The 17570-nt window shown below is 42.9% G+C and overlaps 1 protein-coding gene across 7 annotated transcripts in view; it reads right to left on the bottom strand.

Moving 5' to 3' along the window:
* The window catches only part of SNED1 (sushi, nidogen and EGF like domains 1), a 444915-nt gene that overhangs the window by 13132 nt on the left and 414213 nt on the right, over window positions 1-17570 (bottom strand). For 4 of the 7 annotated variants that reach the window (XM_082252240.1, XM_082252245.1, XM_082252241.1 and 1 more), the window contains 3 exons: window positions 16614-16701; window positions 12898-12989; window positions 7304-7341 (listed from right to left, as the gene is read on the bottom strand). In XM_082252240.1, coding sequence (XP_082108366.1) covers window positions 7316-7341; window positions 12898-12989; window positions 16614-16701 — 206 coding nt within the window. In that variant the 3' untranslated portion in view covers window positions 7304-7315. Of the gene's footprint in view, window positions 1-7303; window positions 7342-12880; window positions 12990-16613; window positions 16702-17570 lie in introns of all 7 variants that reach the window. The other 3 variants (XM_082252242.1, XM_082252246.1, XM_082252243.1) reach the window with 2 other exon arrangements.

The following is a 17570-nucleotide window of genomic DNA, read 5'->3' as shown; positions in this document are numbered from 1 at the left end:
TTTTATTTTTTCAATAATTTGCTCTCTATCAAAAATGACAATTTTTAAGAACTTTTTTTTTGTGTGATTAATAGTCCCTGGGGTATGACCCAGAACCCTAGGCTCTTTTTAGGGGCATTTATTGGGTTTTAGGGCTTCAAAATGGTGTTTTTTGATTACCGAAGTTCGGGTCCCATTGATTTCAATGGGGTTCTGAAATCCGGGCCGAACTTTCGGGAAGTTCGGATGTTCTGGCCGAACCGAACTTTTGAAAAGTTCGATCATCCCTAGTAGAGGCATTATGTAGCTCGATCCCCCATGACAAGGGTCTAGCCTCCATCAGACATGTTTTATCACAAAATATTAAAAGGGCAAGGAGCCTTGTCGTAGACTTGGGCCTTCCTTTTCGGCTCATAAGAATTTTTTTGTCCTTCAGGGTCAACTGACAAGGGCTCGAAGCCGTTCAGGGCCTTCTCTGGAGGATCCAAACAAACCTGGTCTGGCAAGCCAAGAGCAGGCTTCTCCAGACCCGTAGACAAGGCTCCTTCAGCATGAAGGTGCACCCCCACCCGTATGGGGGATGGGGGGGTATCCTCACTGGTTTCCGGACCCATGGACTTTCCTGGTGCAAGACAAGTGGGTCCACAAAGTCATTTGGTCCGGCTACAAGATTGAGTTTTGCTCGTCCCCTAGCAAGGTTCTTTCCTTCCAACTTGCCCTGTTCCCAAATCGCTTACAGGGTCTGTTTGGGGCGGTATAAACCTGTTTACAGTTCCCAGGAAGGCAACGTGTGTGTGTACGCGCTGACCCACTTTGTCCGGGTGCAGAAGTTCAGAATGGAGTCCATTCCCACGGTGGTGGCATCCCTGAATCTGCGATTTCCTCACCTCTATCGACCTCAAGGTTGCTTACCTTCACATTCCAATATGTGCCAGTCACCAGCGCTTCCTCCACTTTGCCCTGGGAGAAGAGCATTATCAGTTTGTGGCGTTATCTTTTGGTCTCGCCTCTGCTCCTCAGGTCTTCACAAAAGTGTTAGCCCCGGGGCTAGCTTTGCTACGCCAACGGGGAATCGCGGTACTTGGCTACATGGACGATCTCCTTTTGCGAACAGAGTCTCCTTCTGCTCTGGTGGAAAACCTGGAGATCACAATACGAACTCTGCAGGAGTTTGGCTGGATTCTGAATTTTCAGAAGTTTGCCCTTGTTCCGTCCACAAAGCTGGACCATCTGGGCCTGACTCCGGACTCGGCCTTATTCAGAGTGCTCCTTCCTCTGCACAAACTCCAGAAATTGCAGACTGCAATCCCTCCTGACTTGCATGCGGGTGCTGGGCATGATTGTGTCTACCACAGTTCCATTTGAGGTCCCTTCAAAGGGAGATTCTAATCAAATGAGACAAGACTCCGCAGTTTCTGGACAATCAGATAGGGCTGAGTCGGGGAAAGAAGGAGTCCCTGATATGGTGGCTTCGTTCTTCAGCGCTTTGGCTGGGCAAATCCTTCCTCCCCTTGTATTGGACAGTGGTCACCATGGATTCCAGCCTGGCTGGCTGGGGAGGCATCCTCCGCAAGCATTCTGCTCAGGGGGATCTGGACGCTGGAAGAGTCCAGACTACCAATCAATGTCTTGGAACTCCGAGCGATCAGACTGTGTCGTGTCTGGACCATTGGACAGATCGTCTTCAGGGTTGTCCAGTGCGCATTCAATCGGACAATGCCACAGCTGTGGCATATGCCAATCACCAAGTGGGCTCAAGAAGTGTCCTGACAGCTCTCAAGATAGCCTGGCATTCTAAGGTGGGCACAATGGTTCGTTCCAGCCCTCTCCGCCATACACATTCCCGGGGTGGAAAACTGGCAGGCGGATTACCTCAGTCGGCAGGCACTGGACCAAGGGGAGTGATCTATTCATCCGAAGGTGTTTCATCAGTTGTGTCTCCAGTGGGGCACCCCAAGGTGGATCTGTTGGCGTCTTAGCTAAACAGAATGGTGCAGAGGTTTGTGGCTCGGTCTATAGAGATCCTCTGGCGGACGCCACAGACACGCTGGCATCAATATAGTCTGATTTACGCCTTCCCTCCTCTGAAGCTTCTGCCAAGACTTCTATGCAGGATTGAGGCAAAAGAGATTCCGGTCATCTTAGTGGCTTGGGACTGGCCTCGCCGAGCTTGGTACGCCGATCTGGTGCGGCTGATCGCTGACGTTCCTTCGAAGCTTTCTCTCAGGGAGAATCTGCTGTCCCAAGGACTAATCTTCCATCCTGCTTTACAGTCGCTGGCTTGGCTGTTGAACGTGAGGTGCTGAAGGATAGAGGTTTATCTGAGTCGGTGATTAAAAGCTGTTAAAACTACTGTTAAACACTGTTAAAATTTAGGAAAGCTACTTCTAGGAGGCTCTACCATCGTACCCGGAAGATGTACATTGTGTGGTGTGAGTCTCTAGGGGTTCATCCTCGCTCCTTCTCGGTGGCTCGGATCTTAACCTTCCTTTAATGGAAGGTTGAACAGAAATTGGCCTTGAGTACCATCAAGGGCCAGGTGTCAGCTTTGGTAGTCTTCTTCCAACGACCTTTGGCCACACAATTCTCAATGCGTACCTTTCTTGTCCAACGTTTAGTTCCTCCAGTGCGGGCTCCGTTGCTGCCTTGGCACCTCAATTTGGTGCTTTCGGTAATCCAGAAGCCTCCCTTTGAGAATCTTTGGGAGATCCCCCTGCTTACGCTGTCCCAGAAGGTGGCCTTTTTGGTGGCTATCACCTCTGCGGGCAGGGTGTCGGAACTGGCGGCATTATCCAGTCGTTCACCTTAACTGGTGATTCACAGAGATAATAAGGTGGTTCTTCACCCCTGTCCATCATTGCTTGCAAAGGTTGTCTCTGATTTTCATTTGAATGAAGACACTGTGTTGCCTTCCCCGTGTCCCAGGCCTAAACATCCAAAGGAAATTGCCTTGCATGCCTTGGATGTGGTCCGGGCAATTATGGTGTACCTGGCAGCTACAGAGTCTTTCAGGAAGTCAGACTCTTTGTGCTCATGAATGGGCCTCGTAAAGGGTTGTTTCCTCTGTGACCATTTCCAGATGGATCAGACAGATAGTGATTCAGGCCTATTACATCAGGGGTCAGGTTCCTCCTTTCCCTGTTAAGGCACACTCTACTCTGCCTCCTGGGCCTTCTATCATCAGGCGTCAGTGACGCAGGTTTGCAAGGTGGCCACTTGGTAGTCAGTGCACACTTTTACAAAGTTTTATAAAGTGGATGTGTCGGCATCTGCGGATGCTTCCTTTGACCGCAAGGTTTTGCAGGCTGCTGTTGAGAGGATCTGATCCTCTTTGAGGGTGTATTGTTTTTTTCAGGAGGAATTTTTTTTTGCTGTTCCCACCCCTCATGTTTAACACTGCTTTGGGACGTCCCAATGGTTAAAAAGATCAAGAGCTGTGTCTGTCAATGAACGAAAGAGAAAAACTGGATTTTTGTCTTACCGTAAATTCCTTTTCTCTGATGTTTATTGATGGACACAGCACCCACCCCTCTGTGGAGTTGTAATTCTTCTGACACTGCTTGTACCAAAACTGAGTACCTATAGCAGAGAGAGGGAGTATATATCTCCTGGGACTGCCCAAGGCGTAGCCAGACTTTTTTCTGCCGAGTGTTCTACTCCTGTAGGAGTCAGTAGAACCCCAATGGTTAAGAATATCAGGAGCTATGTCCATCAGTGAACTTTAGAGAAATGGATTTTACGGTAAGTCAAAAATCCCATTATCCCATGCTCCCATTCAGTCTACCTTTTTTTCAGGGAAGGCCTTGCATATTTCAGTTTTACACATGCCTATCTCCAATCCGATCCACTTAAAAAAAAACATAAGGGGATGTGTCCCCTTCTGTCTGGGTGGATTGTAGGGCCCATAGAGTAGAGCGGGCTGCGTCCGTGTTTGCTCTGCATATGCTGAGTGGACATGGACCTGTCATCTGTCCACTCCGCTCATTTTGGCCCGCAACCGGTTACCAAATCACTAAAGTGGCCCTCACTCCTCAAAAGGTTAGACACCCCTGCTGTAGGGGCATGAGTCAGAGGTGCGCTGTAGCAGCCTTCCCCCTTCGATTCACCGCAGTGTGTGGCAGAGGGAAGGAGTCCCGGATGAAGAGGTGTGCTTTACTGTAGCACATCAGGAGACCCGTGGGGAAATCAAAGATCTCCCATGAAGTTGATAAAAGTGTTAAGACCGCCGCCACTATCGTGGCTGTCCTTAACACTTTCATCACTGTGGGTGGCAGGTCTGCTAGAATTCTTCCCTACCTCCTCTGCGCTGAGAGCATGGCATTAATTCAAGGTTTTATTACTGCGTAAACTGGCATCAATACTAGGCTTTATTACTGCGTAAACTGGCACCAATACTAGGGGCTATTACTGCGTAAACTGGCACCAATATTAGGGGTTATTACTGCGTAAACTGGCACCAATACGTGGGGCTATTACTGCCTAAACTGGCACCAATACTAGGGGCTATTATTGCGTAAACTGTTTTCTGAAATTGCTTTAAACTATAAAGAAAAGCTTTTGAGAGTTTTCCTCTTTCTCAGGTGTGAAGCAATACCTGAGGAAGAAAGGAAAACTCTTGAAAGCTTGTCTTTTAAGTGTTAGGTTAGCACATTTAAAAGGTATCATTGCATACTGCATTACTCTAGTATTTTGTAACTTTGTTTTATATATTTTTTTTTTCAGTGGTATGATGTAGTGGTGAAAATTATGAGTGCCCCCCCCCCAGTTTTGACTGTGGTATCTTATGTGCCCCCCTTATAAATTTTTCCTAGAGATGCCACTGGTGGGAAGGAGACAACTGTTGGAGCGATTCTTAGTAAATGGAAGAAATACAAAATAACCATCCCTCGGTCTGGAGCTTCATGCCAGATTTCGCCTCATGGGGTAAGGATGATCATGAGAAAAGCAAGGCAGTTGGGACCACGGTCACCAAACTATTGTTAACACAATACTCCCCCATGGATTAAAATCCTACAGCACCCACAAGGTCTTCTCCTCAGGAAGGCACTTGTACAGGCCTGTCTGAAGTTTCCTAATGAACATTAAATGATTGAGAGAAGGATTGGGAGAAAGTGCTGTGGTCAGATGAGACCAGAATTGAGCTCTTTAGCATTAGCTCAACTCGCTGTGTTTGGAGGAAGAAAAATGCTGACTATGACCCTAAGAACACAATCCATACAATCAAGCACAGGGGTGGAAACATGCTTTGGGGCTATTTCTCTGCTAAAGGTACAGGTCAACTTTGCCGCATTGAGGGGCCAAAGGACGGGGCCATGTATTGGCCCCGTCCTTTGGATGAGAACCTTCTTTCCTCAGCCAGAATACTGAACATAGGTCGTAGATGGGTCTTCCAGCATGACAATAACCCAAAACATTCCGCCAAGGCAACAAAGGAGTGGCTCAAGAAGAAGCACATTAAGGTCATGGAGTGACCTAGCCAGTTTTCAGACCCTAATCCTATAGAGAATTTACAGAGGGAGCTGAAACATCAAGTTGCCAGGTAACAGCCAGGAAACCCTAAGGATTTAGAGAAGATCTGTAAAGAAGAGTGGACCAAAATCCCTCCAGAGATGTGTTCAAACCTGGTAACCAACTACAAGACATTTCTTACCTCTGGGCTTGCCAACAAGGGTTTCTCCACCAAGTACTAAGCCATGTTTTGCTTGGGGATCAAATACTTAATTTTACTCAATGAACTGCAACTCAATTTATAACATTTGTATTGTGTTTTTTTTTTTTTTCTGGATTTTTGGTTGAGATTCTGTCTCTATTATGTAAAATACACCTATGATAAAAATGATAGACCCTTCATTTCTTTGTAAATGGGCAAACTTACAAAATCTGCAGGGGATCAAATAATTATTTTTCCCACTGTATGACAACAGCACAGCTTCATAGTAAAAGGGTCTGGGTGCTTAACTGGCCTGCCTGCAATCCAGACCTTTCATCATATGAAAATATTTGGCACATCTTGAAACTTGGCAAGTTAGAATCTGTAACGCTCCTGCGTTTTTGTAGTAGGCTGGATTTGCAGCTGCAGAATCTCCACTCAGTAGTCATGTAGAGATGTGTTGAATAACCAGATCCAACTCTCCAGACTCATCACTGTGGGCCCGTCAGCTTCAGCATACAGATATACACACACTCAATAAGATGTTCCTGGAGTGATAGGATGTATATGATAGTATGAAGGTGATGTGCTGAAGGGACAGGTGTGAACAGTGACAGAGATGGTAAGCACTTGATAGAAATGTTCAGGAGAGTATTAGATGGTATTTAGGTAGAGTGCAGATAGGTTAGTAATCGAGTATGGTTACAGGTGGAAAGGACAGCAGATGACAAATACAGGATAGGCTAACCCAGTGCAAGGATAGATGGTAGTAGTCTCAAGAGCTAGCAATCTATGTAACAGTGCAGATGATAGAATTAGTATGCATAGATAGTAACAGTCCTTAATGTGCAGAGGTAGGTAGTGTAAGTTAGGTTATGGAGGATTCCCCTGTGGGGTACTTATCACTAGTAAGGTTAGTAGTAGAGGGGTCCAGTAGTGAGGGAGTGATCCGGTAGCGAGATACAGGGATCAGTAACGAGGTTCCGGTCTGTTCCAGGTAAAAGCAAATAGCTGGAGGTCCCGGCAGTGAGACAAGCTTGTAAGCATGTAGACACACAGGCACATAAGCACAGGCACAGGCACATTGAACGAACAACGTAAGAGAGAACGCCGGCGGTTGAAATAGCCGCTCAGAGCGACGCTCGGCGATGACGTCATCCGTCTTAAAGGTGTATGCGTACCACCTAATTAGAAAGGTGGGACGCATATTGAAAGGAAATGGAAATTAAGGGTACCAGAGGTACCAGAATCTTACAGAATCCTTGGCAAGTTAGAATATGTTTTCTATTTTCTATTGTGGATAAAATATGGTTTTAAGAGATTTGAAAATTAACTTTTTTTTGGAATTGGGGTTGTAGAAAAGCCTCCAGACTCCTCTAGCATCACATCATGGAGACGGGTAATGATGTCACATACTTTAGAGAAGACCATTTTGATACAAGAGCCCGTTAAAGAACAAAATGTAGGATTCTGCAAAGCATGGGCAGAGAGTTTGGAGAATAGAAAGACTTGTCTGGGGATGGGCTTTACATGTAAAAACTGGATGAAATAGTCCACATTTCTCATAAAAGCCAAACCGCTTTTAATATTGTTTGTTCTTGCTAGGATCAATACACTAATCAATGTTTGGAACATGAATGTATTGCAAACAAATAAAAAGTCCAAGCTACTTACTGCTCCTCATCTTCAAGGCTTACTGGGGACTTTAGACTCTGTAAAGGAAATACAAGATTGATCATGGTATGTATTTACCCCTATAATAAGATCATCAATTACAATTGTAATGGGAATAATCTCTCTCATTTGTGGTGCATGACTATATGAAAGCCAGATTCTGCTGGAAGTGCTTTATAAAAGTCACTGAATGACCGGGACCTACATTTTCCTTTTTAACCACTGGCGCTCCAGAAGGTTTTACCCCCTTCATGACCAAGGCATTTTTTTGCTATTTACCACAGCGCTAATTTAACTGGCAATTGTGCGGTCATACAAAATTGTACGCAAATTAAATTTTTGTAATTTTGTTCACAAACATAGAGCTTTCTTTTGGTGGTATTTGATCACTACTGTTTTTTTTTAATTTTTATATTATACGATATAAGCGAATAAAAACAAAAACATTTGGAAAAAAATATATTTTTTACTCTCTGTCACAAAACATTTACAATAAAATCTAATTTCGTCATAAATTTGGCTAAAATGTTTTCTGCTACATGTGTTTGATAAAAAAAAAAAAAATCCCAAAACCCAAAAATTAATTGGTTTGTGTGACACTTATAGCCTCTAGAAACTTTGGTATATACACTATATTGTCAAAAGTATTGGGACACTTGCCTTTACAGGCACATGAACTTTATTGGCATCCCAGTCTTAGTCCGTAGGGTTCAAAATTGAGTTGGCCCAACCGTTGCAGCTATAACAGCTTCAACTCTTCTGGGAAGGCTGTCCACAAGGTTTGGGAGTTTGTCTGTGGGAATGTTTGACCATTCTACCAGAAGCGCATTTGTGAGGTCAGGCACTGATGCTGGATGAGAAGGCCTGGTTGGCGGTCTCTGCTCTAATTCATCCCAAAGGTGAAATTCAGGGCTTTGTGCAGGCTAGTCAAGTTCCTCAACCCCAAAATCACTCATCCATGTCTTTAAGGACCTTGTTTGTGCACTGGTGCGCAGTCGTGTTGGAACAGGAAGGGGCCATCCCCAAAATGTTCCCACAAAGTTGGGTGCATGATCTTGTTCAAAATGTCTTGATATGCTGATGCTAGAGCTGCACGATTCTGAATAAAATTAGCAATTTAACTTCCAAAATAAAGACTGGGTCCTCCTCGAACACACTTTCTCCCAGATCCCACTATGACAACTCCCTTGGATTAGACCATCCCATTTTCCACCCAGTTGCACACACCACCCACTGATAGGACCAACACTCCATACCTTCCAAGTAACATGCAAAAAGCTTCTCCTCCTTGTCCTCCTCATCAGGCCCGCTAACCCCACTTAAGCAAAATCCTGATTTGCCCCCAAGCCTTTCTCACTCTTTCCTAAAAGATCTTGACCCCACAGCACCATTGAGAGCCGAAGATTTCTTAAGAATATAGATTTCATAAAAATATGCCTGTTTTGGGCATATTTGCAAATACAGCACTTCCTAACAAATCCTACATCTCACCAGACCTGGACTAGGCCCCGCACCCCCTTTGAGTAAATTTTCGCCACAGCTGAACCCAAAAGACACTTTATATCAAACCTCTGCGCAACCCTTTTCTCCAACCTCAACCCTAAACTAAACAAGGTCAGCCAACGTTGGGAACAGGAGCTTTCCCTAGATCTATTAACAGAGGCTTGGGAACACATCCTCACGTACATCCATAAAGGCTCTACCAATGTCTCGGCTCAGGAAAATGGTTTTAAAATATACTCCAAATGGTATAGAACCCCAGATTTAATACATACATTTTATCCAACTGTCTCCCCAAGATGCTGACGCTTCAACAGAGAGACAGGCTCTCTTACCCATATATGGTGGTTCTGCCCAGACATCCAACCTTTTTGGAGGGAGGTTCACCACCTCCAGCATCACAACTCACTCGTACTGTCCAGCTCAGTTTCTCCAACATCATACATCTCTCTCTCACACCAAATAAAATCGCTCACTAACACTTCACCTCATTAACGCAGCCAAAATGTGCATACCTACTTTACGGCATACACAATCCCCTCCGACACTGGTTGATTGGGTTAAGCGTGTTAAGACTATTGCAGTAATGGGGGGGGGCATGGCGCCTGCCGTGGTATCCGGCCGCATGCAGTGAATCCACTCCGCTGAGACCAGGGATACGGTGCTGACGGAGGGACCTCTGCCGCACACCAGTACCACTACAAAAAACTGCGTTTGAAAGACCACTGCACAAATACAGTGTGACATAAAATATGACTGCCATTTTATCCTCTGATAAAAATGATATATATTTGGGGGTTCTAAATAATTTTCTAGCAAAAAAAAAATGATTTTAACTTGTAAGCAACAAGTGACAAAAAAGGCTTAAGCCCCGTACACCCGCAACGATTATCGGCCGACCGATCGTCCGACTTTTGTCCAGAGTGGTGTTTTGTTGGTTGGAATGTGCCTAGACTGCACACAAATTTTCTCGCCCAGCAAAAATCTACTTCAGAAGTGATGTCATGTGTTGGTTTGCTTTCTTTGTTTTCTTTCTTCACTGAGCATGCCCAGACTTGCTCATTAGATTTTTCCCTGTCAAAATCTGTACTGACTGCACGAAAATCGGCCGTGTTTTGACGGCAGACAAAAATTTTATAGTCTGCACACCAGATTTTTTTCGGCCGAAAAGTCGGAGTCGGTTGTCGGAAGCATCATACTAACAAGCCGAAAATCGGCAGATCGGTCGTTGGATGAAAATTCCCTGCCAATTTTCGACGCGTGTACGAGGCTTTAGTCTTTAAGTGGTTAAACTGCCTTTATTTACAGACCGAAGTTCATCCCTTTTGATTTAAATAAAGAATGATATTATACATGGTAAAACATGTCTATAGTGATCTCCCAGCGCTTAGCAATGTTTATAAACATTTGACAGCTGTGAGTGAGCAGAGCTCTGCTCTGTATGAATCAAGAAAATGCCAAATTAAGATCCTGGGGGGGTGTGAATCGAGATCACGATTTTTTGACGATTAATCATGCAGCTCTATCTGACGCCTTAAGAGTTCCCTTCAATGGAACTAAGGGGCCAAGCCCAACCCCTGAAAAACAACCCCACACCATAATCCCCTCTCCACCAAATGATTTGGACCAATGCACAAAGCAAGGTTCATAAAGACAAGGATGAGCGAGTTTGGGGTGGAGAAACTTGACTGGCCTGCACAGAGTCCTGACCTCAACCCAACAGAACACCTTTGGGATGAATTAGAGCGGAGACTGGGAGCCAGGCCTTCTCGTCCAACATCAGTGCCTGTCCCCACAAATGCACTTCTGGAAGAATGGTCAAACATTCCCATAGACACACTCCTAAACCTTGTGAACAGTCTTAACAGAAGAGTTGAAGCTGTTATAGCCGCAAAGGGTGGGCCAACTCAATATTGAACCCTACGGACTAAGACCGGGATGCGATTAAAGTTCATGTGTGTTTAAAGGCAGGTGTCTCAATACTTTTGGTAATATAATGTATATTTTATCCTGATTTACTGACCGCCTATCATTCTTGAGGCCCTAAAATGCCAGTACAGTACAATCTCCCCTCAAATGACACCTTTTTGGAAAGTAGTCAGTCTGAGGTATTTAGTAAGAGGCATGGCAAGTTTTTGTAGAAGTTGTAATTTTTGACAATTTTTTGGGGAAAATAAGAAATCTAATAAAATTTGTTTTGTATTTTTTATATACTGTTACCAGGGCAGTACAGCGTCATCATATGACTGATGTGGCGGTGATCAGGGACACTGACTGTTGACAATATGTTAAAAAAAAAATAATAATAATTATAATTTTTTTTCCTTTTTTTTTTTTAACATAGTAGTTTTTAAACACTTTACTTGCTGTTACAATGAAGATCATTGTACCGGCAAGGTTTTCAACTATCATGAGTGATCTGCGATTGGCTACACCTAATTCCATGGTACAGGGTACTGTGATTGGCCCAGGTACCATATAATAGCTGTGGGCCAATCACAGCATAGTCAACATAGTTGTTATGAATGAATTCATTCATAATAGCTTTGCTGACATTGTGATGTCACATAATCATGGCGTCCTGAGTACCAGGATCTGCAGTCAACCAAGTCTGGCGATCGGGGGGGGGTCTACGTCATTTTGCCTGCATGTGCCGCCTTGACACAGTATACTGTGGCTGGTCAGGAAGTGGTTATAGATGGGGGATTTATTATTTCATACAAATTTAAGCATTTCAATCAAAGGCTACTTCTAGTATTCAGAAGTATCTGAACTTCACTAGCACTTTCCTGCATGAAGTACTTTCAGTGTAAGTCATATGTAAATCATCACATTGTTTTCCAGATGTTGTATTTTTACATGTGAGCTAGTGATTGAAATAATAAAAATTGACCCCCCCATAACACTATATATTTAGAGGATCTTTTCCAATACTAAAGCCATTTAACCACTTGCCGACCGCTCACTCGAGCTCTACAGCGGCAAAGTGGTTAGTTATCGTCCAGCGACGTAGACCTACGTCGCTGGACTCCTCCCCTTGTGGGCGGCGCACACGCGCCAACGGAGGCTCGCTCCCGCTGTATTCCTTCACAGCGGGAGTCGGGCCAGGGGAGGAGCGGCGGCGATCGCCGCTGCTCTTCCCCGATCATCGGGGAATTGAGTTTGGAGATCCGCCCGCTTGTGTAAACAAAGCGTGCGGATCTCCTAAGTGACAGACAGTGACAGATTGCAGGGTTCAGCATAGCTGAACATGCGATCTGTCCTTGTGTCACTCAGTCACCTCCCCCCACACACGTTAGTAAGCACCAGGCATACATTAACCCCTCCCTCTCCAATAAAATTAACCCCTTCCCTGCCAGTGTCATTTTTACAGTAACAGTGCATATTTATAGCACTGATTACTGTAGTAATGTCACTGGTACCCCCCAAAAGTGTCAAGAAAGTCAAGGGTCCGATCTGTCCGCCGCAATGTCGCAGTCCCGCAAAAAAAAAATCGCAGATTGCCGCCATTACTCGTAAAAAAAAAAACACCAAAAATGACAGAAATCTTTCCCTTAGTTAGTAAACGCAATAACTTTTGCGCAAACCAATCAAAATACGCTTATTATGATTTTTTTTACCAAACATAGGTAGCAGAAAACAAATTGGCCAACAATTTAAAAAAATTTTGATTTTTAAATTTTTTTGGGGGGGAATTTCATATAAAAAAAATGTGAAAAATATTGTTATTTTTTCAAAATTTACGCTATTTTTTTGTTTATAGCACAAAAAGTAAAAATCGCACAGGTGATCAAATACCACCAAAAGAAAGATCTGTTTGTGGGAAAAAAGGACATGAATTTCGTTTGGGTACGGCGTCGCACGACTGCGCAATTGTCTGTTAAAGTCGCACAGTGCCGAATCACAAAAAGTGGCCTGGACGTAAGACAGCAAAATCCTCCGGTGGTAAAGTGGTTAATGTACATTGAATGCTCACATACAGAGACATAAAAAATTGATATGTGACACATGCAGTAAAATGTAAATCAAATCTATGGTGTCCCTTAATCATACAGTAGCTGGTGACGATAATCTTACCAGACATTCCTACTCACTTGGTCTACCTCTGGCAGCTCCTTCACAGATCTCCCTCGAGCACACATCATACTGTATCTTGTACACCCGCCTATACCTGCAAAACATGCCACTTGAAAAAAAAAAGAGAAGACATAACTATTCTAAATTGTTTATTTACTGATGGAAAGAGAGGACTGAGATATGCCCTAAATTCCTCAGAAGCAATTAGCGCTGAATGTTTGGAAAGAAGCAAAGAATGGCGGTGAAGTAAGGAATAAGCAAAATTGGCCCATATATGAAACTTGAAGATAGGTGAAGTGTGATGCGGTGCCTGTAGTAATCAGTTGGCTACTTGTTTTCATGTTTTATCCTGCATTAGAAAACGTGTGCTCTGTTTATGTAGTGAGGTTCAGGAGTATTTGTACCCTATAAGAGTGGGAGATGTTGGAAGGCCTGCTTTCTTGTCTTTTTTAATGTCTGTCTATGATGCCACCCAACTCCAAATTATCAGTCTAATTAAATAAGCATTGATAAATCATCTTGTACTGACTACGGCATGGTGATTTCTCCCAGTCGGCATCCATTTGACATCAGGAGAGTGAGGCTGGGTTCACACATGCAATTTAGATGTGGATTTCCCTGCATCCAATTTGCATGACAGGGAAGTGTGACCAGCTCTCAATAAAGCAGGTTCACACATGTTCGGGGTGGCCATGGTCCAGATTAAAAAAAAAGGTTCCAGTGCGTGTTTGGGTCTAGTTCAGGTGCGAATTCAGGCAAAAATTCAGACCTCAATCACACATAGACAGGTAAACAGACACACACCTGACCCCAGGCACAAACCTGCAGCCACATATGTGTGAATTCGGCCTAAGGTCTGATTTATTCAGACAAGTACTTGCTGGGATTTGATAGGTTGCATTGCACTGAAGAACTATTTATTGAGTAAGGACATTAGCAAAGCTGATCAGTAGAGGAACTTAAGTGTGAAATACCCTAAAAAGGATAAACAGTTTGGGCTAAAGAATATCAGTTAAAGAAATATGATGGAAAAGGTTGCAGTTATTAGCAGCCCCATGCAGAAAAAAATATATCTGATAATGCTGAAGTTTGCTGCTTTTGTTATCTTCTTTTTCAGCTGTTCCCAACCTGACAATGTACCCCAGGAGTACGCTCCAAAACATTTAAGGTATGGGAAAAAAATTCAGTATTGGTGTTAGACTAGGTGGCCAGGCCGCACAGCGTCATGCGTTTCCATAATGTGGCCAGCAAAGCATCCCTTTCTTCTTTTGGTGCTGGCGCATGCACCATGTACATTCATAAATGCTGTGCACCCTCGCTTTCTGCATCCTAGCGAACAGTAATGTTGGATGGTGAGTAGAAGAGATAAATAAAGAGAGGAGTGAAGAGGGAGGGAGGGAGTGAAGCAGAAATGAAGGAGTCACACAAAAAATTGAGTGAACATGCATAGGAGAAAGAGGAGGAGAAACACATTCAGAAGTGAGTGAAAGGAGCACAGGCTACAGGTTACACAATGGAGAGAGAATTGCACTCAGCAATACTGCTACTCTCTGGGACTGTCAGTGTCAATCAGCCTATTAAATATGATGCAGTGCCACTTTTACCCCCCTCTTCTCCGATTTGGGGGGAAGGGTTAATTTCATGTAAAAAGACTGCCAAGCGTAAGCAAGTGGTAAAACAAACGTTGTGAAGTTGTGAACTACTGCTCTCCTGGGTCATTAGGATTGTCTGGAGCCTTAGTGCGGACATCGCCCCTCAACAGTGCCATGGCAATGATAGACAGAAAGCTGTCCTACTTAGATCAATGACCTGAGAGCTATTTTTTTAGGCATATGGAAAAGCTATTAGAGCCGTTATATTGAACTCAAATGACACCGTAGACTAAACCTGTGGAAAGAAGCCACATTATGTGTATTGAGGTCACATCTACTCAAATCTAAAAAAAATGACAGCACTTCGGTACTAAAATTATACTAACAATTGCAAGTTACTGTACAACGTTTTATCCCAGAGAAAATTTTTGGGCGACTCTGACATTCCTTAATTCCCACTGAAGAACAGATGTTGGTAAATGTGGGTGAATTAGATAAAAGAAAATGAGTGATGTACACTCAGGTGGTCGCGCCTAGGAAATCACTATGATCACTAAGTATGTGGGGGTATGGTTGTGTCAATCAATGTTGTGAATGAATAAATAAATAAATAAATATGAGCTGCTAGTCCAGACAACAAAAATTGAATAAAGTGCAAAAGAGTAAAAAAAGACAGTGCTCAAGTGCTTCCCCAAATATAATGTTTGAATATATATATATATATATATATATATATATATAAAAATTCATCAAATAAATTATAGCATAAATTAATTACATAAATAAATTAAACACCATAGTGCTCATAACCATATGACATACAGGTAAAGTGACTGTGCTCTATGTGAATATTTATGGACTCATTAACACGTCCTAAGTGCATATGCAAATACTGTATGAAAAAATCTTAAAAGAATATATATATGGTGTTTTAAACGTGACAGTTTTTAGCAGTTTTTTTTTTTAAAAAAAAGTGCTCTTGTGCTCTGTTGTGGTCAAACAAGCAATAGTGTGGTGACCATGAAACATCCAAGTGTAAGCTTGAGTGGGGGGTCCTTCATCATAATAACAGTCCACTTACCAGATGACCCCTTGGGGTCTAGCGTAGGCAAGTGGTCCTCTTTAAGCAGCTCCCGGAAGTCCCTCTAGGTACCACGGTAAAATCAGGGGCCCGCTGGGGGGGGGGGGCTCCGCTGTATTCCCTCGGTAGAGAGTGCGGTATGGGGGCTGTGTGGGATCCCTCTGAAATCCACTTCTAAACCTCGTTGGTGGTGTGGTCTCAGCAGAAAACTATGAGAGAAGTAGGGAGGCCCATAGTGTAGTATTTTTGGTATGTGGTTTATTGAAAAAAAAAGTATCACTTACATAGCAAGGAAAAGCCAGCCGAATCGTGGAGACGTTACACTTGGATGTTTCATGGTCACCACACTATTGCTTGTTTGACCACAACAGAGCACTTTTTTTTAAAAAACTGCTAAAAACTGTCACGTTTAAACACCATATATATATTCTTTTAAGATTTTTTCATACAGTATTTGCATATGCACTTAGGACATGTTAATGAGTCCATAAATATTCACATAGTGCACAGTCACTTTACCTTTATGTCATATGGTTATGAGCACTATGGTGTGTAATTTATTTATTTAATTAATTTATGCTATAATTTATTTGATGAATTTATATTGTTATATATATATATATATATATATTCATACATTATATTTGGGGAAGTATTCGTATGCACTAGCACTTGAGCTCTGTCTTTATACTCTTTTGCACAAATGTGGGTGAATGTTGATGGTTGTGTAGGTAAAGTCTTGGATATGTGGTGTTAAAATGTGCTAATTCACCCATGAACGTGCAAAAAATGTCACATTTACCTCTTTATAAATGGGCCCCAGGGACTTACCTCGGTTTATGTATAAGTTTACAAAATAGTAAACTGAGTGAATACTGAAATTATAAAGGCCTTTGACTGATGTAACATGTACATTAGTTAGCTTTTATTCATAGTGAAGTCTCCTGCCAAACCCGACCAAAGCCTCAGGAGTTATAATGTGTATATAAAGTAACAGCCCATTCTGCACCTTGCATGCGATGCCAGGGGGTGTGATGATGTACTTGAGGTAATTACTTACATGTGATGACATACTCCTCCCTCCCACACAGGATGTGACAGTGTCTCCGAATACAGTCTGGTGCAGGCAAACGTCTCCTTTCTGCAGGCTACAGAATAAAGGTGTCACCTTCTCCACCAACACACAATTCTATATTCCAATAAACAAAGCCACAGCCCACATAATAGCCCATAATAGCACTGCAACCATAGCAGCCAAATGACTCATTCAGTCTCCAGTGACAAATTCAGGCTTATCCTTCAATAATAATATTCACATTTAGTAACATCATTGCCCTCGCTGCTGGACAATTCAAACCAGATCTTACTAGAGGAAAGGAATGATTTAATGACACAGCGGCCTTGAAAACAAAACTGCCAAATTTACAGAAGAGTATTGTGGCAGTATTAAATATGACATTTAATAATCTTTATAGGTTTTGCTAACAGATAAAAAAGTGGGCCTAGCATCAGACAACTCCATATAGCAATCGGAATTGTTTTATATGTATATATACAGTGGGTATAGAAAATAATCACCCCCCCCCCCCTTTAAAATAAATCACATTTCGTTGCTTTGAAGCCAGAAATGTAGACAGGCACAGGTTTGGTTTTATCCAGCTGTACTTACTAGTGCAACTTATAACATCCAAGTGAAAGATATAACACCAACATGTCAGAACAAAATAAAAAACAGATTCACTGAGTTGGAAAAAGGATCACTCCCTTGTCTCAGTATTTTGTTGGACTACCTTTTGCTTTAATTACAGACTTTAGTCTGTTGAGATATGTCTCTACTAACTTTGCACATCTAGACTTATCAATATTTGCCCAATCTTCTTTGCAGAACTGCTCAAGTTCAGTTAAGTTTGATGGTGACCGTTTGTGGACTGCAGTCTTCAAGTCATTCCACAGATTTTCAATGTGGTTTTAGTCTTAAACCATGCAAGGACATTCATCTTTTTCTCCTTCAACTACT

The sequence above is a fragment of the Pelophylax lessonae genome, assembly GCF_965119305.1.
Source record: "Pelophylax lessonae genome assembly, chromosome: 3".
Lineage (NCBI taxonomy): Eukaryota > Metazoa > Chordata > Amphibia > Anura > Ranidae > Pelophylax > Pelophylax lessonae.
The sequence above is the reverse complement of the archived record's forward strand: the minus strand, read 5'-3'. Positions and strand labels throughout refer to the sequence as shown.